Source organism: Tribolium castaneum, chromosome 4 (genome assembly GCF_031307605.1).
Source record: "Tribolium castaneum strain GA2 chromosome 4, icTriCast1.1, whole genome shotgun sequence".
Lineage (NCBI taxonomy): Eukaryota > Metazoa > Arthropoda > Insecta > Coleoptera > Tenebrionidae > Tribolium > Tribolium castaneum.
The window spans coordinates 22,933,550-22,958,268 of NC_087397.1; the positions used below are offsets into that span (position 1 = coordinate 22,933,550).

Consider the following 24,719-nt stretch of genomic DNA (forward strand, 5'->3'; position numbering starts at 1 on the left):
ATTAATCCCTTTTAGATCTCGCATACTAAATTACAATCGGAGGAAACGCCCCAGCCAGATTCTCCTCCCAAAACTACACCACAACCAACTGAACCAAAAGAAGAAACACCACCACCAAATAACAATAATTTACAACAACAATCTCAACCTCAAATCTCCGATCAACACCGTTTGAGAATTTCAATGCGTGGCAAACCAACTGAAAGTTCATGGGATGAAGACAGTGCCATTTCGCAAACTTCGAGCACATCTGGTTATAGAGAATCTTATCCGGTTATGCATCTTAGGGAGAATCTGGAATCGAGTCCAAAGTCGTTTCCTCCACTGGCATCTCCAGATATTCATGATTTGCCGTCAACAAGCAGTGCAACAACGACTAATTTACAATGCGACAACAGTTCGCCAGATTGTTCGTTGAACGAAAATGGAGAAAGAACCGCTTTGTTGAGTCATACGGAGCGTTCTTCCTCACAGCATTCTTTGTTGATGGTTTTTGAGCAGCAAGATGAGACGACCCTCATTTAATTTTGCTAGATGCAGTTATTGATAAAGAAAAAGTCGTTTTCATTTGGCCTTTTATTTGTTTTACAATAGTTTTACTGTTATGATTGTGATAACTGCATTAAACAGACATATAAACGCAAAATTTACAACTGATGGCTTTCTAAATATACTTATACTCGTTTATTCAAACTGTGTAGACTCAATCAATGTTAGAAATACATATTCAAAATACAATGTGTTCAAAAATGGTTGTTCATCAAGCTGACTATGGAATTCAAATTCAATTTGTCGCTTCGTCCAAATGACTACCTATTGTAGTTTTTATGTCAAATCTTTGAATTAGCTTTTCACTCACTTTTTTGCTTTTTTTTTTTGCAAAGTTGTTTCAAGTGTAGGGTTTGTTTTGATTTGGGTTTTATATTACCGTAATTTTCGTTATTGTGTATTCTTCTGTTTTTGGATTCGACGCCTTTTTGCATTATTTTGACGGCATTCACAATTTAATTCAATTAAATTAAGCGGCACATAACGTTCAAACTTCGTAGGTGACTTGATGAACAACCATTTTTGAACACATTGTCCAAATACATTACATTTATACCCTGAGCTGTACTTAACTGCTTAATAATAATTGTTTTAGAAAGCAACATAATCTTTGGCAATACTTTAATAGGTAAGACAGTACAATCAATAAAATTGCCTGTTCTGATCGACTAGCACACAGCCTAAACGCCTGAGGATAAAAACCTAAAATGTTTACAATATATAGCTTTTATAACATTTAGCATCCACGAAGAAAGCATTTTTGGAAAATTACCCTCTAATAAGAGGGTTAACCGTAAAAAAAATATTATTGAAGTTATAATCATCAGCATTGATATTTGTACATTCGGTTAAAAAAAAGAAGCGTGTATTTAATGATTTGTGGCAAATTACACCCACAAGGGGGTTAAATGGGCAATAAAAGTTTGTTTGCAATTATAAAAACAAGCAAATCAATTAACTTGGGTTCGTATTATGTCACGGTAACAGTAGACAATATTGGTTTCAAAAGAAACAGTAAATTAAAAATTTTCGTAGAAACCCTAGGTTTAGAAGAAATGTGTTAAAGCAAAAAAAGAAGGTGCAAAGAATAAAAAACACACATTTAAACAGACCGCCGTAAACAAAATTATTTTTTACCAACCGAGTACGAACCACGAATTGCTAAAATCGACCGTAGTAAGTAGACGTATGTAAGTACTTTTTCGGTCTAGAACTTAAAACTATATTGAATATAAAAAAGTAAACATTAATCGCACAAAAAAACTTCATAAATCATAAACATCACAAACGTCTCTGCCTTCAAACAACTTTTTTCGATCGTAAAATTTCTTTACTGTTCTTGATACTTAAAAATAAAACTTCGATTTTCATTTGCGTTGTGTGTATGAATAGCTCAGGTTATAAGTGTTGGCATCGTTAATACGAGTATAATTCTACATACTATAATGAAAAAATATTATTGTTGTTAACAATAAATAGTTTAGTTTTGCTTTCAGAAATAAAATTGAATGTTAAAAACAAGTAATATATTTTTTATGTACCTATCCAATTTTTTTATTGGCTAAGAACACAAAGTTTTAGGCTTATTGAAAAAAGTACAATGAGATAATTTTGACTGTCACTCCGTTTTGGTTGATCTTAGTGTTTCTTTGTTAAATGGACTATCAAAGTATGATTTATATGTTGTAAAACGAGAGGTTTTACAAAAAGGTTAAAACTTTATTTATTAAAGTTAGTTACATGATGAAAAACCTTTTGCATTTTGTTTTATTTCTTATACCACTAAGTATCCGATAAATATAACGGGTGTGTCAAAAGTTGCGAACACGCTTTTGAGAGTGGATACTAGTGGCATTACTTACCATTAAAAAAAGCTTCTTATTTATGATGCAGCAGGTCGTAAAAGTTACAAAAAATGCATAGTTTAATGTGAAATTGTAAAAAAAGTAGACCCGTTAACTTTGTTTTTAATGATATACCGGGTGTATCAGAAATACGTGTTATTTTACCACATAATAAAACTCATAAATACAACAACTTTTCCATATAACCTTTTTCAAAATTTTTATTTATTATTTTCATGGTTTTCCTCCTTTCTCTTGTGCAAGCGAGCCGGTCAGTGTTTAATAATTAATTTCTATTCATATCAACAATTTTCATTGTTGTTTGAATTTTTTTCAAATTGTACGTTACTATCATAACGAAAATAGTTCGGCTCTTTTATTTTTGTACCCATAGCTGGGTACACGTTTCAGTACGTTATCTTTTTCCAAATTTTAAGTAAATTAAAACAGTTTAAGTAAAAATTACAAATAGAAAAGATGTTTTAATTGTTGAGCTCTGTTACCTGTTAAAATTAAGACATGTATTTCTGATAGACTCTGTATGTTAATGTTTATTTGATTTATTATCAATTTTTCAAAAATAGTTGTAGGAAAACATTGACTTATTTTTTTTTGACTACCTAAATTATTCTAAGGGTAATGTCGTCAATAGTTACACTTGATAACCTTCAATTACCCGCAACTCATTGTTTTTTGGGAAGAATGCTTTACACGAATAATTAATCCAACTTGAACTTGTATGCCAACAAAATAGATTTATTAAGAACTCTCAACACTTGTAATTTGGCGCTTGAACGGAACACTTTGTATATCTTACTTACTAAACCTAAATACTTAAGATAATAATTTTTTGTTTAGATGAAAAACCACAACTCACCGTTGTTGTTTCTTTCTCCAAAAATACGTGTACTACATACCTTACTCTTATCTTTTTGTAAAAATAAAAATAATTTTGAGTGTACATAAAGACAATTTATTCCGAAAATAGAATGTTGCGCAACATTCTATTAAAATTCTTTCAAACTTCTTAGCCAACTTGCTGTTAAATGCTTAATGCTTTAATATGATAGCCTAATACAACTAATAACTGTTACTTAAGTAAATAACGTGGGTAAAAAATATTTTTATTAATAAAAATAAAGTTTTATCCTAAATGAGTGATAGATAACACTAGGCGACAATGTTAAACTTTTCTAATAACTGTAATAAATTGACCTGTACTGGATGTTTTATTAAGGTTAACGAGAAAACATCAGCTAAAACTTCCTGCTGTGTTTAGATTTTGAGGTACAATGCAGACAAAAAAAATAAATAAAGTTTTTCGTTCTTTATGATATATTCAGAAATGTGACCCTAACTTATAAAAAATATTTATCAAAAATTATGGCGTTATAGGTAGGCTCAATAGAAAACGAATAGTAAAATTAGTAAAAATACCTTATAAGATAAACAGACCTAAAATCTCCAAAATGTGACGTGACAGAACATTTTGGTTTTCTGTTTTAAATAAAGGAATGAAATCGGATATAAGACTGCTATTTGAGATAACAATCATGTCACCTTATAATATAGAAGTAACTGTTTATCGTGAGCGTTCCATGGTTTTATTTAATTGAGTTTGAGAGAAACACATTAGATTCTAATCATTTTATTTAAATACTTGAGATAGTTGATTATAATCAGTGTTTAGTCTTGAGTGAATCTCGAGGAAAATCAATACTTAAATCAGCGATAACATACGCAACAGACGCCCAAAGAGCAGTATTTTTATCTAAAGAAACTGAATCTTCTGCATCTAAAGTGTCAGCAGGTGTATGGTGGTACCAAAAATATTTATCATTTTCGGTATCAAGAGACGCTCCAGGAATTCCATTACCGGTCCAAATTTCAATATCAGAACCTACAGAGGGGGATTGTCTCGTTTTAGTGGCGTTAATAGGTGCTAACAACCTGCAGAAATAATAGTTATTTATGTATCAGTTATGAAAAGATCCATTTTGTTTAACAACCAGAACGTTTGCCAAACGAGTGAGCGCAGCGAACTATGCGAGTCAAACAATAATAGACTAATAATGACAGCAAACCACGCCCAAATTAGATGTAAAATTTGACATTTTTGGTAATGGGATTAGAAAAAATAATATATTATACAGGATGGTCCAATCCAGCTCTCGTCTTTTGTAGCTCAGTTTTTACGTAAGTTGGAATTTTCATATTATGTAAACGTTATTTATACTCTAGGACACATTTCAGGAAAATATTTTTGACTATACAAAGTGTCCCAAAAAAGTTTTATGTGAATAATATTTTTTTAATGGCATGTTATTATTTCTTTGTGCTCATTACGATCCCTTTTTAGCTTCCTACACGTCCCTAAAGGCTTTTTCAAATCAGTCAAGGAATTTGTGTTAAAAAAAAACAAAAAAATCGGTTTTACATCTTTAGATTTAAAAATTATTAAAAAATAGAAACAGTACTTTTTTAATACTTTATTACTAGGTCCGTGTTGAACAAGATCTAACAGATTTATTAATTAGGCTTGATTGATTTAGATTATTAAATGATGATGTTTTCAATTTATTTCCAAACTTTTAAAAGTTTAGAGCTTTTTATTTTGCTTATTTTAAATGGCAACCCCTATTTATTTTTATATCTTTCCAAGCAGAACTAAAAAACGAACAACTTTTTATATTACAACCGTAACGTAGATCTTAATACATTCGGAGTCATTTAATAAAAACTTGTTTTGTCAAGTATTTTAATGACAAATTCAATGAATAAAAGTCGAAGATGACTCCGACCCTGTTTATTTTTATATCGAGCAATTGTTTCTATTTTTTATTAATTTTTAAATCTAAAGATGTAAACCGATTTTTTTTTAGTTTTTGTTTGTTTTCAACAATAATCCCTTAACCAATTTGAAAAAGACTTTAGGGACATGAAAGAAGTTAAAAACCTATCATAATGAGCACAAAAAAATAATAGCAAGCCATAGCAAGTCATACTTTTTTGGGACATTCTGTATGGTCACAAATATTTTCCTGAAATGTGTCCTAGAATATAAATAACATCTACAAAATATCAAAACTGCAACTGCTGGGCTGGACCACTTTGTATAGAGGCTCTAAAGTGCAGCATTCAATCTTACGAGTGAAGAGATTTAAGCACTTTGGTCCCGAGGTATATACGCTATATTTTACACTTCAAAAGTATTTATTTTTTTGTCACTTCCGAAACTAAAATAGATACTTTAGTTTCTGTCTACAAGGATTGAAAATTTTATTTATTACCTAGGGATTAAATACGGTCTGGACCCCCTAGAGAGTTCATTTATTCCCTATGGAATAAATGACCCTGTTTACAGGGACTAAAGTATCCACTTTAGTCCTAGAAGTGTAAAAAATAATATTTTGTTAATTTAAATTTAGAATCTTACTTTGCAATTTCTTGAACGATGCAATAACCTGTAGCTCCTCCTGCATATTCTAGACCCACAGGATTAAAAGTTCCAATATCGGACTCCATAAGAAAAACAAAATTATCAGTTTCGTTTTGATGCTGCTGTGCATATCCAAAAGCACCAACATAACCAAACTCTTCAGCCGTCCAAAATACACTTCGGATTGTTCTTTTAGGTTTCAAGTTAAGGTTTTTAAGAAGTGCCAAAGCACCCCATGAAATAAAAACACCACCTCCATCATCCATTGCACCATCACCAACATCCCAACTATCGATATGGCCTGAAACAATGACGACTTTTTCTGGTTGTTTGCTGCCTTCAATTTCAGCCACAACGTTTCTGGATGTTACATCAGGCAAAGTTTGTGCTTCCATTTTTAAAAGAATCTTTATCGTGTAACCTTCATCTTGCAACCTTTGTAATAAATGTGCATCTTCTACTGTAATACAAGCCGTCGGAATTTTAGTAACATTATCTTTGTAACTTTGCATTCCTGTATGTGGCGTGTTTAGAGAAAAGGGGGTGATGGAACGGATTAAACTTGCTACACCACCGACTTTAGCAGCAGCGGTAGCTCCTTGACCCCTATAAGCAACAGATTGGCCATAACTGATGTAATCTTGGTTGTAAACAACGATTTTTCCCTTTGCCTATAAAATATGTGTGACAAAACTTAGGAACAGTAGGAATTATTACCTGTCCAGCTTTTGCATTCAATTCGTCAAAAGATTTAACAACCAAAACTTCAGCTAAAATTCCTTCCGGTGGGGTTCCTACACTGTTTCCCAAACCCAAAAGGGTCAAACTTTTTGTACGTGGTTCTATCATTGTTGCACTTTCTGAACCTCTGTAAAAAAAGAAAATTTAATTTACGATATGTACTGCCATCAGAAAATAACGTTTTTTCTGGGAATTATGAAATTTAGCTTTGGGATTTATGGAATTATCGGAATGATTTACTAGAATTTTTCTGGTGGATTTATTCTTAAAAATACATACCTGTTGTGTTATTTTTAATTTTCCAAGATAATCTAAAATACGTTGGATTTCTAAGAACTGCCGGAATTTATTTGTAAATACTGAACTTAACTTGGAATTAAACAAAATTTAAATTAATCTGGAATTACCAGGGATTATATGAATTACTGAAACTTCAGTGAATTTCTTATGGAATTACTGGAAATATTTGTGAATAAGTACTCTAATGTTTCTGGAATTACTGGAATTTTATTTTCAAATATCTGATATTACTTGTAATTAATAATTTTGTAAATTTTTTTAAAACCACCGGATTTAATTTGGAATTACAGGGATTATTTTTAAATTACGAAACTTAAGTCGCAATTAAAGGATTTAAGTTGAAATTATTGTAACTAACTTGGAATTGAATGAATGAATTATGGGACTTACAGACATTTTAATATTTTTTGGAAATTACTGGAATTCTTTTTTAATAATTACTTGAATAATTATGGAATTATCGTAATTTCATTTATAATAAAACAAAATTTATAATTTTGTTGATTTTTTTTTAGAATTGTTAGGATTAACTTGGAATAACAGAGATTATTTTGAAATTATGTCGAAGTACAGAACTTAAGTTGGAATTATTAAATTATCAGGAAATTATTTTAATTAATTTGGAATTACCATGGATTATTGGAGTTACTGAAACATCGGTGAATTTTTTGAAATTACAGGAATTATTTAGACTTAAATTGGAATTATTGAATTATCTTCGAATCTATTTACCTGAAATTTAAAAAAAATCTTTGTATTTGCACCTGTACTTAAAAAATTAGTAACTCTCTGAGTTTTAGAGATTTTGAAATCATATTTGATGAATTAAAAAAGAAAGTCTATATCTGTTCTTCAGTGTGTTCAAAATTGAAATAGCAGTTAATAAACTCAAACATTTTAAGGATTAGTTTGGACAAATTCAAGTATCCATAACTTAATTTTTCCAAATTGGATGTCCCAATTTTTATTTTACTAGATGGAGAATGTAACGAGGCCATTAGTTCCAAAACTCCCCGTAGTACCGCAGTAGCGCCGCATCCTCCAGTTTGAACAGAGTACTCCCTATCTGAAGAATATGCGCCATACCGAAAACCACCCCGTTAAATTGGCCACCCTCACAAGATTTCGTCAGAATATTTCCAACCACCCTCTTGACTTCGAAACTAGCCACTCAGATTAACTGGTATTGCAGTTTCACCAAGTCTTCCCTAAACCCCAAACTTAGTCTTGATATTTTTACTTCAAGTACATTTCCGTGTAAATAATATTCAATAAACCGTTATTTGTAGTGTTGTGTTTTTTTATAAAGAATCAGCTATAAGGAGAATTTTTTTCTGCATTGATCTGCGTCAATATTCCCTATACCTATTTGTGATAATTTTCAAGTTATAACTATCATTGATCATTGATCTGTTAATTATTAATTGTTAATTGCATCTAACAATTGTTAATTGTTTTTGAATTATTATTTACAAGTAAAGTAAATTTTATTGCAATGTCATCTGGACTACGAGTTTAAGTAAAATGTCACTAAAATAGTAATTACTAATTACAGGAACCGTTTTAAATGTGACTCGCAAAAAAGTATAAAACAAACCACAACAAAGCAACTTAAGTAAAAGAGCTTTTAATAAAAATCATTTGTGTTATTTAATTTTGCCGTAAGTGTAATTACCTTATCCAATGAGGTACTTTAACTTCTTCGCCATGAACATTGTCTAGGCCGGAAGCACTAGATTTCTTAATCATGAAATCAATTGCATCTTCTAAATTTTGGGAGCCGGAAATCCGGTTCCCGAATTTGTCGACGAAATAAGCCAGTTCATTGTAAGTGATTCCCTTGAAGCTTCCATTAATTGAAGTATTGATAATTTTTTGTACAGTTGGTGCATATGAAGCAATCTCATTGACGAGATCTTCTGGAAGAATGCATTCTTCAATTTTATTGTCGGCAGTATCACACAACACCCCTAATGCTATGACTAGAGTTACGATAATTTGACGGATCAACATCGCGACACAAAATGCGTCTGAGCAGCTGGAGTTTTCTAGTTATAAAGATAATTCTCTTCAAACGTTTAACCTCTGACATCACAGTGATTGAACGTTTTTTGAATATAGTTTCATTAACAGCTGATCAAAGATTAAGTCTGACAAGAAATAAAAACATGTATTGTTTTTAATAGATTGTAAACTTTTCCTATTATTATTAAAAGAATGTAATAGGTGATAGAGATATTATCACACAACAAAACATGGATCTTATCTATGTTTTTAAGATTCTTAAAAATTTGACAAAAATTGTTCATTGTTTTATGTTATCTGACAATAAACAATCATAATGATCTTACATAAGGTAATTTTGCTTTATTCTTTTTTTATATTATTTGAATTAATTTACAATATTAAAAAGATAGTAAAAAATTACTAAGTTAATTTATTAAATGAGTGTGTAATGTATGTACGGCCGGTGATTTGAAATTGTCATGCCAATAAACGCCAGCACTTGGGATCGGTAGGTACTCCAACTGCAACCATCAGTGGCAATAAACTATATTTAGTCGTAAGCTTGAGGACACGAAATAATTTTAGTTTTCAACTTGAATACAATTACCTAAAATAAGATTTCATTTGATGTTCTTAGTAAATTTCAAAGTCATTGTGTTGACAAAATCCGTAATTGATGCAACTAATAATAAAGCTGATTCCCATTACAATTGTCATTTAATTCGTAATGAGAATCAAATTTCAATATAGATATTGTTTAATTCGCGTTGCTAAATAAATTTGTTCTCCCTATGGTATTCAGCGAAAACTAATTGCATCCCTTTTTGTAAAAAAAATCCAAACACGATTACCAAAGTAACAAACTGTAAACAAATTTCTGATAAAAAATTGCAAATAAGAAAACAGTTTTGTTTTTTACTGGGGCCATCTTTTCTTTTAACATATTCTATTTCTTGTTGAAGAAATAATAATAATCATTGAACAAGTATCAAAATAGGTAGAGTTTAAGAAAAACGCACAATTCACGAACAGAAAGAGAAAGAGAAAAGAATTATTGGATTTACGGGTTTATTAACATAGTGATTTTTAAAATTACTAAGAACATTAGAAAATTAAATCTTATTTTAAGCAGTTGGATTCAAATTGAAAAGTAAAATTATTTCGTGTACCTAAGTTTAGTTTATTGCCACAGATGTTTGCGGTCCGAGTACTTACCGATCCCAAACCGGGGTTTATTGGCATGACATTTTCAAATCACCCTACTGTTCATAGATGTAGACATTGATCAAATACTTGAGTGGATGGAGCGATGAGAGAGAGGTAGTGTTATAAACACAGAGCGATCGAGAACGCAATAATACAAACACACGAGATCAGTGGCAAGAAACCCGCTAGCTTGCTATGAGGTATTGGAATGCGGCAGTAGTGGATTTTGTCATTTATTTTCATACTTTTGGGTTAAAAACGAAAAAAAATTGTTCATAGTAACTTTGTTTAGTCTATTTATTATTTTAGCCAAAGCAACTTCGCTCTAATAATATGAAGCGTACGTAATCGAACCCTAATATGTGTTTACGAATATTTGAATTGATGTTTATTTTAGTTACTCCTCAAGTCCTCAAGTCGGGATTTAGTGACGATTCCGACAAAAAAATTGAAAAGGTTTTGGACTTTTATAGCAGAATAAGTTGGTCTATCTAGTGGAGAAATCGTTTTTTTGTGAATTTTGTTAATGTAGTTTATTATTTTTAAATGTAGTGTTATAGTTTATAATTTATTATGTCAGGATTATAGAATAATTAAACGACGATTTTCTCAACAGGACCTTTTAATTCCACTTTACTCTACAACAGCCAGTTACAGACTAACTTATTTTCTAAAAATCCAAACATTCGGCATTCATCTTTAACACATGTTTCCCATCTTTCACACTCGCCCTAAAAGCCCTCACACGCACCAACCATTCGGACCTCCCAAGCATCCCTTACAATTCTACGAATTCATATCAGTAGTGTTTCTTAAACTTGTAAGTGTACGTGCGATCAGAAACTTTTTTGTTTAAAAATCACAGACTATACATATTTTATAAATGATTTGTTTAAAATCTTAAAATGGTGAAATCGTGTTGTGTGTATGGTTGTTCACAAAGGGCAACGAAAGGAGGTGTTTCATTTCAATCGTAAATATTAGCACAATTATTTTTTGCATTAGATTAAAATAACACGCTCTGCAGATTTCCTCAAGATCCTATTCTTGGAAAAAAATGGATAACTGCCCTTAGACGCGACAACTTCATTCCGACTGAGAGTTCGCGAATTTGTGGCAAGCATTTCCAAGAGTCTGATTACATAGCAAGCTAGGGCGTTATTTGATCACGTGAGTTTCTATTGCGTCCTCTCTCGCTCTGTGTTCATAATACTACCTCTCTCTCTCTCAGCGCTCCATCCACTCAAATATTAATGTAGTAGACCATATTACACGAGAATTGTTTAGAACACGAGCGAGCGCATTATGCGGTTAATTATTTAATTGTAATGTTTTATTATTTTACAACTACCACATTTGGTCAAAGTCAACTTTGTCAAAGTAAGCAGCCGTTTAATAATTATCATACGTATTTGATAAACTATACTAGAATGAAGCCCTGCAAATGAAAATTTGGACTAAAAGATTGACATACATATGTTGAAAACTATGACAGATAAGTATCTATACCAACAAAACTCGTGTAAGGGTGGTGTATTTTGAATGTATGTACGATAGATCTCCAAAACTAAGAGGTTTAGAGAAAAACTAGTGATACATTCTCGAGTCCGTTTTTTTTTAAATAATTTTGGTCAAAACCGCAGTCCGCTATCGTCTTTTATAAATCGTCTTTTCGATTTATAAACAAAAGTTGACATTTAAACGAAATTAAAAAAATTCATATCTCCCTTATTATAAAAGATACACATTTGAAACAAAAACGTCATACAGGCACTTTTTTACAAGGAATTTAATAATGTTTAACCATTCGTTTAGCTGTAATAACATAAAGTTGTAATTTTTTAAATAGGAATTATAGTTGGCTATGACATTTTCAAAATGCTATTTTTTTCTGAACTGAAAACAATATAAATACATTTTGATATTTTTATATACTTTTTGATAGTATTTTGATATTTGATAGTAGTTGGCCATAGAAAAATAATTTTACATAAAAGGTGTGAATAATATAGAATTTTTGTGAAAATGTGATATTGTAAAAATAAGCTATGTTAAAGTTATTTTAAATTGAACAAATATACGAACGAGTACGATCGTCGTCGTCGCACAAGCTTTTTATTAATATTATTGTTGTCAGAACAGTTAATTAATAGTCCACTGTTAGAAATCGATTTAACATTTGTTATTTCAATTTCATATCCAGGTTTTTGTTTTTGGTATATTTTGTTGTACAATATTGGTCTCTCACGAGAGCCGTGTAATTACTACTAGACTACTGGAGAAGCTTTATTCTCTATTTCTAGTGTTTTGTTACTCTACTTTTATAAACAACATTTTCTATGATTAAGTAAATTGATACCTTTAGAACACACATAACTTATGTAAATCATATGGCTGCCAAATTCCAATAATCGTTTTGTTTTTCATTCTAAACCTGGAAATTATCGTGTCAAAGTAAACTGCTATCGTGCTGGCTTCAGTTCAGTCATTGGAAAAATGGCAACAAAACTGGCAAGCTTTATTTTTCGTATCGGCAGCATTCTTGCAGTTACTCCTTCATACAATACTGGAGAAATGACGTTTGTGCGAAAATTGTACGGTTTACTTTTTGCAACTATTATGACAATATCGATTGTTGTATCAACAATCAATAGAGACTTTTATCGAAGTATTCCTACAGTTCCAGCCATAGAACGCACAATTTTGGATATCAATATGGCTCTACTTAATTATTATCTAATATTTTCCGTAATGTTTTGGAAACGAATACAGTGGAAAGATTTAATCAAAAAAATTCACGTTTTAGTCGATAAAAACTGTTTTCCATTTGCCGTAATTTTTTTGCTTATTCAAATTTTTGACTTAGTGTTTTTAATAACTGCATTTTGTTTCAAATTGGATTTGATGGGACTTGAATACGTGAAAAAATATAATTTTGTGTACGTGCAAGACTATATGGTATTTTTCTTCAATTCAATCATGAGTTTTATTTTAAGTATTGTTCTGCTAAAATACAAACAACTTTATAACTCATTACTTCACACATATCGAATTCAAACAATTGAAAAAGTACAAAAAAATTTAAGGTTTTTAAAAGTTGTCAATGAAAGTTTTAACGATATTTTTGAGTGGCCAATATTTTTAATCATTTCGTACACCACACTTCATCTTCTTTGTCACTTCGATAACATATTCATGACGAGTATGAGTCACAAATATGGATCTGTACCGACCAAAAAAATTGTAGCTGATCTTTCGATTTTGTTTTTCTGTTTTGTAAGTATGAAAATTGAGTTCATGTTACGAATATTTTGGTAAGTTAGTTTGGTACCGCAGGTATGATTTTGCTGTGTGATGCCGTTCTTATCGAAGCAGAAAAAGTTTTGACTGTTAGTTACAAGCTAACAGAATTCTATGAAGAAAAGTTATACCTTACAAGAGTAGTTTTGGAAAATTTTCCATCATTCTCCGCAGCAAAGTTTTTCAACGTTAACAGATCAACACTGTTGAAAGTTTTAACATCTGTGATTGGTTTTTTAATTGTGTTTGTTCAAATTCGCCAGGTATAACAAAGATAGTATTGTATATTATTGAATTAAACATAAAATCTTTATTAAATATTTAGGCTTTTTGATTAGCACGGAATAAATAATATTTTTATGCATAATTGTGTGCGTGATGTGAGGTTATTAAATCAATTGAACTAAACGGTAATAGTGTAAGTGGTTGGAATAAAGACAATATTACAATTCTGGAACAGTGATTAAAACACCAAAAAAGTCATTTAGTCTGTTTTTTAAAAACTTTAAAAAAAAAAAGTTTTTTAAAAAGCGCACAAGGAAAAAACGCACAAAGAAAAAAGCGCATGGAAAAAAGCGTACATGGAATAAAGCGCACATGGAATAAAGCGGGCATGGAATAAAGCGCACCTGTGTACCGGGTAAAAGTACATTACTATAATGTATAAAAAGTCTAAAATAGCAAAGATACAAAACTCACAAAGCGCTACATAAAAAATACACATCTAATTACTTATTTAATTTTTGGAGATCAATAAATAGTAGTTGTGAAACTAATCATTGTTTCAGTTATAATTATCATAATAATTATAATTATAAAAACTTTACAATTTTTTGAAACTAGAGAATACTATAAAATTTTTCAAAATTTGTAATCGAGTTCGTATTGGACTATTAATTGTTGAATGCGTTTTACATCTAATAACAAAAATTAAAATTAAACAAAGCATTTTTATCATTAAAATTACAATGTAAGGCCTCCAATGTGGCGGCGCCCCAATGCACTGCACCGAGTTGCCAGATTATAATTACGCCACTGTGGTTAGCGCTTGTCTAAAAAACTGCATGTGAAGCGCGGGAAATTGTGTAGTGACATTGCAGCAGAGCAGTCCTAAATGCTGTGATTGTAGAGTTATTACCCCCTGATACGTATGATAGGTTAAGGTGTTTTAATACAAAGTAAAGACTGTCAATTATCCACTTGAGAAAACCATAACCACTAATAAAAGGTAACCTTAGGTGTAGGATTTCATAATTATTTTTTTAATGTTTTTCTTTACTATCCAGTGTAGTAGTGATGGGAATTTCAAAAACCCAAAAAAATAAAGACGTTTTAATTTACAAAGGTTATGAGTACCTAACTTTTCGCAAAAACAACGGAGTGATTACTTGGAGGTGTTGCCTTAATCGCTCTCTTAAATGCCATTCATTTGTGAAAACCAAAGATAACCAGGTAACTCAAGGTCAAGAGCCAATAGTCCATTGCCACGATTCATGTCCACAAAAAGCACAAGCAAATATTGCTAGAAGTAATATGAGACAGGAAATGCAATCAATTAGTGCTACCACTCGCTGTGTCATAGTTAATACTTTAAAAGAAGTAAGTATTGGCACATATGCCTAAACCAACCTCACTTGCAAGAAGTCTTCGGTGCCACCGACAACAGCATAGTATTGCAAACTCCAAAACTATGCATTTTGATATTCCTGAAAAATACCAGCATTTGATTTTACATGACTCAGGTCTAAATGAAGAAGATAGAATATTGGTGCTAGGCGACAAGGAACTTATGCTTGAATTAAATTAAGACATAATTTTTGGAGACGGCACTTTTGATAAAGTACTAAATATGTTCTACCAGCTTTACACATGGCATGCTCAAATTGGAAGTTCTTATCCGCCTTGTATTTACTTACTTTTGCCAAGAAAAGATACAAAAATTTATGACAAAATGTTTAAAATTATGAAACAACTAGTTCCAAATATGGCACCGCAAAAATTTTTATTAGATTTTGAAAAAGCGTGCATGAACGCCGCTAGAACAGCTTTTCCAGAATCGGAAATAAAAGGTTGTTATTTCCACCTATGCCAAAGTCTCATTAGGAAAATTAATAGTGACAGGTTTAAAAACGGAGTACGAAAGTGATATCAATGTAAAACTGAGGCTAAAATCTTTAGTCGCCTTAGCCTTTGTTCCAATGCAGGATGTAAGAAAAAATTTTGGCCTCTTAGCTGCCTCGTTCCCAAATGAAGATAAATTTAATGAAATTTTAACTTATTTTTTTTTTCAACTTACATTGAAGGCGCCACCGGACGAGATCCTCAGTTTCCTATCAAAACTTGGAACCATTTTGATGCTGCATTACACGGAACACCCAAAACAACAAATTGTTGTGAAGGGTTCCATAATGCTTTGAATTCCATCTTCCACAGTAGTCAGCGTTTGGTTTTTGTTTGATGGTCTCGAAAGGGATCTTGCCTGCCATAAATTGACTCGTGCAAATGCGCTAGCAGGGCGCAATGAAGTCAAAAAAAGAAAGTATAGAATTGTACAAGATTTGGTGACAACCTCTGTGCAACAATATGAAACGACAGAAGATAAACTTGCTTATTTGAAAAGACTGGCTAATCTGCAATCTTTACTTATTTATAAAGTTTGTATTGTTGTTTTTTCACTTTATTGATAGTTTCACATTTTGTTGTTTATTTTTTGTTATAAAATTGAGATGTTTTATTTTTTAACACACTTATGTTTGATTATGTTTAATAAAATAAAACACTTAAAAAGCTTTCAGAATCGATGTAGACAAAGAAGACAAAGTTCTATGGAAAAATTTAAACCCTCCAATTTATGTCTTTTTCGGTTGTTTACTTTTAAGAAATCATATAAATGTTTAGGATTCTGCCTAGATTTTTAAGACGTCAAATATCGTAGTATCCTCCTTAATTTAGTGTTGTTTTTACTTTTTTTTGCATGCGCCAAATGGCTTGGTCCAGAAATAAAAAGCCATTTTGCGGTGCTAAAAACAAGACATTTTGTAAGTTTTTTAAATCTTTTTCGAATGTTTACTTTTGAGAAAACACTAAATTTATAGGATTTTGCCTTGTTTTTTAAGCCGCCAAATGAGCTGGCCCAGAAGTAACATTTTAGACTCTACTTTTCTTTTCTCAATTACGGCTAAACTATTTCAAAAAGTGGAACTATTTTCCACTCTGCAAAATGATCCGAGAAATCGATTGCCGTCGGGAAAATCGCCAAATTCCCAATAGTTTTTTAGTTATAAATTTTTTAAAATTTTACCAATTGTTGCACTTATCTGCAATTTTCTCGAAAACTATCAGTCGGAAAACGTAAGTCTTTTTTGAAAAAGATAGATCATTAAAAGAGCTTTCCAACGATAATACACTATATTAGTATATAGTGAACTATAAGAGATAACCCCATATAGTTATGGGGTTATCTCTTATAGTTCCGTAGCTATAGCTAGATAAATGTTCCTGGTACCCAAAATCGACAAAAATTGAAAAAATCAAAAAATCGAAAAAATTACTTTTCTTGAACTTTTAACGACTCTACTGGGTTGTTAAGACATAAATGTCCATAAAAATTTGCTGAAGTGAATAAAAAAAAAATTCCTTTTTATGAAGGTATTTGACCTGACCAAAAAAAATTTGAAAAGTTGGTAAAATACAGAAAATGAGCCGCTGAATTCACTGGAACAAACCGCATTGCTCTATGACTTTTAGTTTTCGAGTTATGAATTTTTTTGTTGAATAAAATTTTCCACTATAAGAAATACCTATCTTAATTTTTAGCAAAAAATTTTAAAACTTTAGATCTCGTTAAATGATGGTACAATACAGAAAACGAGCCGCTGAATTCAATGGAACAAACCGCATTGCTCTATTGAATGCAGTTTTTTTGATAAGGATGAATAAAATCTACGTAATTTTATTCATCCTTATCGAAGAAACTAAATTCACTTTTGAATTTTAAATACTGTTACGTAATTTGAATATTAGGAACACCGCCTCCGGACTCAAGGTTGGTTGAGGAAAGCCAGAGTCGTGGGTCTATCTAAGGGCGCCAAGTAGCTTTTTTCGGCAGCTAGCTACTGACTGCTGCAGATAAAAGAAAAAGCATGAAGTGAAACAAAAAAAATTAATTTGAATTAGTTAAAATTAAACTAAAGTGTCGGTTTCCAAAAAAACCAACGCAACGGGAATTCAAGGAAATCGAAACATAAAATACGAGATACTTATCGTCGATGGTTTCTTATCAAGGTCGGACGGGTACGAGCGGTCCAGGCGTTTCCACTGGTTGCCGAAGTGCTGGTGCAAGGGAAGGCTCAACGGCTCGCTTTAAAGCTTGAATAGATCCGGGATTTCCGATAGCTACAGGTGTAGAAACGCTCCAGAACTAGTCCGACTCCAGCGTAGATCCCTGATTTTAAGATAGTAAAGATACGAACGAATAAAGAAATTATGCATTACCTCTAGACGACGAAGCAAATTGGTGTGGTACTTACGGACGGTACGAAAATGTGAAAATCGTTAATTACGAGATTCGGAAAGGTAAATTTTCACAAAATTATCATTGGAGCGTCCGTACTCGACCAGTACCGCAGCCGGCAGCAGAAAAGGGAGATTGTTGGAAAGTCAGACAACTTCTCCCTGTCCGTTTTCTTGGCGCGAACCATGTCAATATCGGCCTATGTATAAAAAAGTGAAAATTTTGAATTTATCGGTAGGATCTTCCGAGAGCGTGCACTTAGTTCTTAAAGACCGCATGCGAAATTGGTATGTGATGGCAGGTGGAAAAGGTTAAGTTTGTTTACATTTCGCGAATGTGACTTGTGTGAAAGAGGCCGATATTACGCCAATGGTTAAGTAAAAAAAGAATAAATACGCATATGGTCGAAGCCATCACCCAAGTGCCATAGAATATAAGAGAGAGGGAGAAACGAATCTCTCTGTCTACCCCTCGTTTTTCGCGAAAGCGCTAGCTAACCCTGAGAGAACGAACTAACTCGATAATAGCGGGAAACTCAAACAAGACATTTTATTTATTTTCCAAATATAAAGAATTATAAATGTTAAATGTTTCTGTACTTATGCACTACTACAAGACATTTTGATAAAAAAGCATCTGTAACAGTTGCAACAGCACAAAAACATTTAACATCGCTTAATAAAATGAAACAAAATCTTTCCAATAAAAATTTATTAAAAAAATAATAACGTGCTGAAATGTATAGGCAAAATTAATTTAACTCGAATGGAGTATTATACTAAAAAATGAAAATTTTTATACGGATAGCCAAGCTCAACCGTTTTGGAGAAAAATAATTGAAAAGGTGAAAATTCCTGGCCTGACGTCAGCAATGTTCCTTTTTGAATCAGCCAGTCACAAAACTTGAGATAGAAAGCTGGGCCAACAAAGATAGCTTGAAAGACGTACGTTTTTTCTTAATTTCTGCCTCTGTTGTTTTACATACGACTTCAGATGTGCTGCAGGAGCAGTCATTTTACCAAAACACAAACTCCTGCAAAATATTAGCACACAACACAGTCACAATCGACAACGCACGGTTTTGACATTTGTATTTGACGTTTACCAACCCAAACGTAGGTCGTAGCGTTAATTGGATGCAGCGAAAGACTGACAAATCATCATTAGTCGAGACATTGCTTACGTCACATCGCGAATTTTCTATTATTACTAAAAAAGTACCGATTTAAAAAAACTCAGACCGATATTGCTAGACATCATTTTGTGTCTAATTTTAGAATCTGCAATTTCCAAAAACTTTTACTTTCGAGTATAACACTCCATTGTTTTTCATAAACATACTCAGATGTAGTAATCTATGTAAATACATTGTCCAAATATACACAATGATCCAGAAAAACTGAGTATGTTGGCATCAGATTAAATTATTGAATTGTTAACTGGAAGTGTACACTATTGGTATCTATTAACAATTGTCTTTATCAAAAAAAAGTTTATTAAAATTTCACTAACATTTAATTATTGAACAACATTATTAATATGAATCGCTCTTTTCTAAGATCGAGAGCAAGTGCCCGAGGCCACCTCGTATCCCTCCCAGCAGCAGTTCCCTCTCCTCCGTTCCGCGTCCCTTGTCCAGATCTTTAGGGTCTCTGACGTCACCGATCCACGTGTCAGTGAGATCACCACGTTGGAATATGGAAAAATGTTAACATTCGGCCTTTCCTGATTTCTTGAGTGGCCTCACTCAGTCACCCCAAAGTTCTGAAGAGCTGAAACTCAACAAGCGTCTAAACAAAACGAATTGATAACATTAGTTATACAAATTTTCATGCATATTTATAATTCAGGAGAAGCTCTGGTTCAACTACCTCAGGGTTTCCTTCCTGCAAATTTTGTGAACTTGGCCAAGTTACAAATAGAATTAATTATCAAAACATGTTATGTATATGTTAAATATACAAAGGAAATAATATATATGCCTAATGCAAATTTTTAACCTAAATAGAGTATTCGATTGGCGCATCTTAAGTCTACATAAATCTACTTAAATCTAATGTCACCCATCACATGTACCGACAGCGACCCAGGGTACACTACTCCCTGACCAAGAGACCGCCCACAAGAGAGTCTTACCCTTTACTCTCTCTAACAGGACGCATGCAATTTCCTCTTGCCTTAACCTAACTAAGGACGCAATACAGGCCACCCCACAAGAGGATCTCACCACCCTCTACACCGTCACAGGCCAGGGGCGCCGTACGACCGTCCTGCCTACTCACAGTAGATCCATGGCCGCATATTATCAACCCCGGCCACTCCACTGTACCGCAACCGAGAACGACAGCTTCCCGGAATATCGGCAACTTCATATCGATCATTACCCAGGACTTTCGTAATCCGAAATGGTCCCCTCCACTTTGGGAGTAATTTGTGACTAGCCCCAGTTGCCGGGGTACTTGTGATTTTGATGAGCACCAAATCTCCCTCACTGTATAAATGTCCTGGCTTTCTTTTTGAATCAAACCGCTGCTTTTGTTCTGCCTGGTAATGATCGTTATGCCTTTCCATCCGAGCCCGAACCTCGGTTACGTCAACCACCTCCCTGTCATCAGGTTCCAGCATGCCCTGCGAAATCACGCGATAACCCATTGGTGCCTCGCTAGGTGCAACACCAATAGCTTGATTGACTGTCCCATCTAGCCCCAACTGAATATTTGAAATATTTTCGTCCCATGTCTTATCATTTTCGTAGGCGCCCATTGTGCTTAAAGAGTTTAAAATAGTTCGATTATAACGCTCAACTTGTCCGTTCCCCCGAGGGATTGCTACCGCATTCAAATGATGTTTCGTACCGATTTCAACGCAAAATGTTTGGAATTCCTTACTTGTAAATGATTTTCCTCTGTCACTAATTAGACGCTGTGGTACCCCAAAGACTTTAATCATGTCTTTTAAACATTATACAGAAAATTTTGATTTCGTATTTCGTACCGGATAGATTAAAATAAATTTCGTGAATGCATCGATCATAACTAAAATATGTGTGTTTCCACTTTTGGATTTGATGAAAGGGCCTAAGTGATCTATATGTACAGTGTGGAATGGTTTAGGTATTTTTTTTATGGGATGTAACAACCCTTCAGATTTTCCACCGGGTAATTTGAAATACAAACAATTTAGACAATTTCTCACGTATTTTTTTACAAAGCGTCTAATGCCTTTAAACCAATATTTACTGGAAAGTAAATCATAAGTTTTGTCAAATCCGAAATGACCAGACTCGTCATGACAAAGTCGAAGAAGTTGATATCGCACCACTCGTGGTACCATTACTCGCAAACCAAATTTACTAACTTTATATACAAGACCATTTCTTAATGAATAATTATAAAAGATATCTTTATTCTGTGCCCTATCACGTCCCTGCAATTTTTTTTTCCTTAATATTTTTATCAGACTCTTGTACTGCCAATAACGTCATTTTCTGCTACCTTTGTCATTAAAACAAATTTTTCGTTTCTCAGTGGTTGTCGACTTAACGCATCTACGTGACGCATCCTATCATTTTTTACAATGAATTATTGTATATTGGTATTCGTTTAATGCTAATACCCACCGACCAATTCGCGCATTAACTTCACTTTTATTAAATGTGTTCTTAACTGCAGCACAGTCTGTGACAATAGTAAAGGGCCGACCCAATAAATATTGACGGAATCTCTTGACAGCAGCGACTATAGCTAATGTTTCTAATTCGAATGAATGATACTTTTGTTCAGCCTGAGCCGTCTGCCTACTAAAATACGCAACAACTTTTTCTTTACCCTCATGTAGCTGTACCAAAATACCAGCTAAACCCCACCGACTAGCATCGGTGTATAGAATAATATCCTTTCTTGAGTCATATAATGTCAATATCGGTGCACACATCAAAGCTACCTTTAATTTATTAAAGGCCTCTTCCTGAGAACTACCCCACTCCCATTCAGCATCTTTTAATAAGAGACAACTCAGGGGTCTAGATTTTTTTGCATAATCTGAAATAAATTTACGAAAATATCCAGTCAACCCTAAATATTGTCGGACTTCATGGACGTTGGTTGGTTTGGGAAATTCCTCAACTGCTTCTATTTTTCGCTTACTTGGTTTTATTGTTGATTCTGTAATTTCGTAACCTAAATATTCAATCTGTTTTTTCAGAAAGTAACATTTGTTTAAATTTAATGTTAAACCATTATCTTGTAAAACTTTTAAAACGATTCGCAAAAGATGCAATGATTCACTTATTGTTGGAGCGGGTATCAGTATATCATCTAGGTATATCAAAACTTTTGAAAAACGCAATTGTCCAAGTGCCGTGTTAATCATGCGTTGGAATACGGCAGGTGCGCTAGTCAACCCAAAAGGAACTCGCGTAAATTCATAGTGACCATCTTGGGTTATAGAGGCAGTGTAATGAATTGAGTCTTCTGAAACAGGGATATGATAATACCCAGAAAATAAATCTAGGCTTGTAAAGAATTTTCCTCCCGCTAAGCGTCTTAATTATTCCTCAATTAGAGGTGGTGGATACTTGTCCTGCACGGTAATTTTATTTAAGGCCCTGTAGTCGACCACCAACCGCAACTGCCCGTTTTTCTTCTTTACAAGAAGTACCGGACTGGCATACGGTGACTGCGATTCTCGTACAATGCCATTAGCAAGTAATTCATCAACTATTTCTCTTATTTTGATGCGTTCAAACTCGGAAAATTGGCGCGGTCGATGACAGACAGGTTTTTCTGTAGTCAACTGGATTTTCATTTTCAATTTTGTGCCGTGCAAAATTCGAATTCATTTATTAACTCTACAAGTGAATTTACAATTTCTGGGTCATTTACTCCCACATTTAAAACTCCTTCACTAATGGAGTGTATTGAAGATCCTATAGTAGTTCCGGCGTTTTCGAATCGTAAACTATTACCGATTTTCAGATATGAGACATCATATAATTCTGTAAAGTTCTGCCCAATCAGTGCTTCAACACCCATGACACATTTTTCGACTACATACAGCTCAATATTTTTTTTTACCCCGTCAACTTGAATTTCAACTCGCGTAAAGAATTCAGGTTTTATACTCCCAGTTAATGTTGTTAATAAAATACCGTCCTTTACCTTAAGTTGATTAAGCGCAACAGAATTAGCTGCCGCACGTGTAATTAAAGAATATTCACTTCCAAAATCGACGAAACATTTGATTTCAACTCCGTTTAGGAAAATGTTTTTCTAAATTTGTTTTCATTATCATCTTGACCTATAAAATTTACATGTTTCGGTTCAATTGCCAACAACTTTTTTGTATTTTTCTGCTGTTTGGAAGGGCAATCTTTTTTTAGGTGACCCCAATTCCAACAGTGATAACACCGTATACTCGATTTAGCTTGTTTTGGGCCAAAATTTGCCGTTGAACCCGTATTTGCCGCTCGGCTTGGTCCTGGTGTACTTATTGTACTAGTTTTATTACCCTTTTGTTCGTCTAACATTTTTAAATGTGTAGCCAAAACAGAAGGATCGCTTATTCCGGCTGTTTCAATCGTAAATTTGACCTGCTCGTCAGGAATACTACTAATAATAAGATTAACTTTATCGTGTGGCGTGATACCCAATTTGAGTTTGTTTATCAAAGCCAGCTTTTTAAACGCATACTCGTATAAACTCTGACCAATTCTGGGTACACACGTCATCATATTTTCAAGTTCTTTGTGTAAATTCCGTTTAGGAAGAAAGTTTTGAATTAACATTTCTTTCCATTGCAACCACGCAAAAATTCGAGAGGGTAAACCTCGAAACCAATCGGCCGCAGGACCGCGCAATTTATTTAGGGCTAAATGGATTGTCGTCTTTTCGTCCCACTGATAAATTTTTGCATATTCATCGACTTTCATTCATGAGTCCAACCAATCACTTACATTGTCGGTTATCGGGTTGAATTCAGCGACTAAATTGGACGTAACACTTACCAGATGGTGGCTCTCGGTTACCGTTTTGCCTTGCGCTTGTACCAACTGCCCCATCCCTTTTAAAAGCGCTTCACTTAACGCCGAGACGTCGCTCTTTTCCGAACGTCGCCGCCGCTGGCATCGTGAGGTGCGCTCCCGTGAACTATGACGTCCTAAACTCCGGCCCTTAGATTTTTGCTTATGCCGATGCCGCCGTTCCACATCCCTACTTGAGGACCGATCTCTTGTTTTAGAGTGACGACGATGATACTCATAATCATCATCGCTTCCAGAAGAGTGACGATTTTCTTTTCGAAGTCTTTTTGACATCTTAACACTAAATCTTAACTAATTTTTAAACTGGGTCTTTATATTGCGTACTATCCCGCTTCTGATATTAACAATTGTCTTTATCAAAAAAAAGTTCATTAAAATTTCACTAACATTTAATTATTGAACAACATTATTAATATGAATCGCTCTTTTCTAAGATCGAGAGCAAGTGCCCGAGGCCACCTCGTATCCCTCCCAGCAGCAGTTCCCTCTCCTCCGTTCCGCGTCCCTTGTCCAGATCTTTAGGGTCTCTGACGTCACCGATCCACGTGTCAATGAGATCACCACGTTGGAATATGGAAAAATGTTAACATATCCTTCAAAATTTAAATTCAGATTGCTAACAGTCGCAGTATTTCGGGATCAGTCTGTATAAATACATCAGTTTTGTTGGTTCGATTACTTGTCTACAGACTGTTCAGAAAAGCAAAAAAATATCAAAATTTTGATTGTAGTCTCTTAACAATAGTCCAATTTTTAAGTCCCTAAGGGTAAATTTAAACA

General features: G+C 33.3%; 2 protein-coding genes and 2 long non-coding RNA genes across 19 annotated transcripts in view; 2 read left to right on the forward strand and 2 right to left on the reverse strand.

Moving 5' to 3' along the window:
* The window catches only part of unc80 (uncoordinated 80), a 60,618-nt gene extending 58,548 nt beyond the window's left edge, over positions 1 to 2,070 (forward strand). For all 13 annotated transcript variants that reach the window (XM_064356426.1, XM_015981935.2, XM_015981943.2 and 10 more), the window contains one exon: positions 16 to 2,070. In XM_064356426.1, the coding sequence (XP_064212496.1) occupies positions 16 to 525 (510 nt within the window). In that variant the 3' untranslated portion in view covers positions 526 to 2,070. The remainder of the gene's footprint in view (positions 1 to 15) is intronic.
* Positions 2,071 to 4,025: 1,955 nt separating this feature from the next.
* LOC660014 (carboxypeptidase Q) lies at positions 4,026 to 8,924 on the reverse strand. Of its 3 annotated transcripts, none has more exons than XM_064356427.1 (5): positions 8,549 to 8,924; positions 6,550 to 6,700; positions 5,830 to 6,503; positions 5,684 to 5,780; positions 4,206 to 4,343 (listed from the first exon to the last, which is right to left on the reverse strand). In XM_064356427.1, exons 1-4 carry the CDS (start codon positions 8,884 to 8,886, stop codon positions 5,720 to 5,722), a joined length of 1,224 nt encoding a protein of 407 aa, XP_064212497.1. In that variant the 5' UTR covers positions 8,887 to 8,924; the 3' UTR covers positions 4,206 to 4,343; positions 5,684 to 5,719. The 3 variants fall into 3 exon arrangements, with proteins under 3 accessions (XP_971371.1, XP_064212497.1, XP_008191047.1); XM_008192825.3 differs by lacking the exon at positions 4,206 to 4,343 and adding an exon at positions 4,359 to 5,629; XM_966278.4 differs by lacking the exon at positions 5,684 to 5,780 and having other exon boundaries at positions 4,026 to 4,343; positions 8,549 to 8,923.
* Positions 8,925 to 10,053: 1,129 nt separating this feature from the next.
* On the forward strand, positions 10,054 to 10,699 carry LOC107398346 (uncharacterized). The gene is made up of 2 exons (XR_001575226.2): positions 10,054 to 10,426; positions 10,484 to 10,699. It is a non-coding gene; the product is annotated as an uncharacterized LOC107398346 (long non-coding RNA).
* Positions 10,700 to 10,837: 138 nt separating this feature from the next.
* LOC135265989 (uncharacterized) lies at positions 10,838 to 24,654 on the reverse strand. Of its 2 annotated transcripts, XR_010333905.1 has the most exons (4): positions 17,881 to 24,654; positions 15,683 to 17,830; positions 15,016 to 15,092; positions 10,838 to 14,908 (listed from the first exon to the last, which is right to left on the reverse strand). It is a non-coding gene; the product is annotated as an uncharacterized LOC135265989 (long non-coding RNA). The 2 variants fall into 2 exon arrangements; XR_010333904.1 differs by having other exon boundaries at positions 10,838 to 15,092; positions 17,881 to 24,653.
* Positions 24,655 to 24,719: the final 65 nt, after the last annotated feature.